At 40.3% G+C, this 1457-nt stretch overlaps 1 protein-coding gene across 2 annotated transcripts in view; it reads right to left on the bottom strand.

Moving 5' to 3' along the window:
* LOC119285474 (protein SHORT ROOT IN SALT MEDIUM 1-like) overlaps positions 1-1457 on the bottom strand; it is a 13945-nt gene that overhangs the window by 10829 nt on the left and 1659 nt on the right. For both annotated transcript variants that reach the window (XM_037564756.1, XM_037564755.1), the window contains exons 4-5: positions 137-433; positions 10-30 (exon numbers count right to left, since the gene is read on the bottom strand). In XM_037564756.1, coding sequence (XP_037420653.1) covers positions 10-30; positions 137-433 — 318 coding nt within the window. The remainder of the gene's footprint in view (positions 1-9; positions 31-136; positions 434-1457) is intronic.

Here is a 1457-nt window from a genome sequence, read left to right as displayed (position 1 = left end):
GGATTTTACCTGATCCACACGGTCATGAATCTGAGATTACGTAAAAGCCAGCGAGTTATAATTATACATTGTCAAAATCTAAGAGGTGCTGAACAAAAGAAAAACAAATGGGCAGTACAGAAAGAGAAAGAGATACCTGATGGCTTCCAGGAATATGATCGGTGTATCTTCTATCCAAATCATTGAAGCCGTCTCTCCTGCCAAAATTAGCTGACTGTTCACCGTACATCCTTCTCTCCAATTCATAATGCGTACTGTACTGCTCTAGCTTTGGGACATATGCACGAGAAGCTAGATAGTCATCATTTGGCCTTCCCAGGCTGGACCCTACAGCTCCAGATGAGAACTTCGATGACTCAGAGAGTGATGTTTGATGAGCTTGCAGGTTGGGAAGACCAGAAGAACTTGGACCTTTGCTAGCAAGTCCACCAACCTGTTAAATATATTAGGCGGAATTTTCAATTGGCATATTCTGTAACAAGATCATGTAACAATAGTAGTTTCCCCCTTGTTCAATTCTAGTTTGGGGGCAAATAAAACTTCACCTATATTTTGAAAAGCTTGATAAAAGCATCAATTATGCGATGGAAAAGGACAAAATTCTTCAAACATCTTTGTGATGCAAAACATGTAATTAATTGAGATGATGCTCAACTCCAAAAATGGCAAAATAAATTCTGGTCATCCTTTACTATACGTGAACTGACCAGATATATGTGGTTAACACTGAACTGAAGTGGGAACGGGAGAGGAGAGAGATCTTAAAGAGGGCAGACTTCTGATTCTCTATAGTCTTCGTATAGATACATATTGATTGCTGTGGTTGATAGAGAAAGAGGTTGCACATGGAGAAAAACGCCGTGGTTTCAGATATCACATAATCATAAGAAGCTATGGTAAAGCAGTTGTGGGGCATAAATTCTATTTGTACCTACGCAAAATAATGGCAACATTTGTATCATTCTACCCAAACTAACCCAAGTAAGCTGTAAGATCAAGATCTTGGATTTCACCCAGCTTCAGAACCGGAATTGTTGGGAAGCTCAGTGATCCATAGGGGACCCATGTTACCAGTTTGGGATAGCTTAAGACCCTTAACTCCTTCAGCTAAAGCTTGTGCTCTCCCAAAAGGCATGAAAATGTAGCTGTAAAATGATGCAAGTTCATTGCTAGAACGTTAGGAAAGGTGGCAAGGGACCCAAGTTACCAGTTTGGGATAGCTTAAGGCCCTTAACTCCTTCAGCTAAAGCTTGTGCTCTCCCAAAAGGCATGAAAATGTAGCTGTAAAATGATGCAAGTTCATTGCTAGAACGTTAGGAAAGGTGGCAAGGGGATACTGTGCAAGAGCTGTTGCTTTGCAACTTTATATAAAACTCTACACCTTCCATTAAATAAAATAAAAGGTGATGACGGAATTTATCTTTCAGGCCGAGGAAGATCGATAGTTCATGTAGGCA

Source organism: Triticum dicoccoides, chromosome 4A (assembly GCF_002162155.2).
Source record: "Triticum dicoccoides isolate Atlit2015 ecotype Zavitan chromosome 4A, WEW_v2.0, whole genome shotgun sequence".
Lineage (NCBI taxonomy): Eukaryota > Viridiplantae > Streptophyta > Magnoliopsida > Poales > Poaceae > Triticum > Triticum dicoccoides.
The sequence above is the reverse complement of the archived record's forward strand: the minus strand, read 5'-3'. Positions and strand labels throughout refer to the sequence as shown.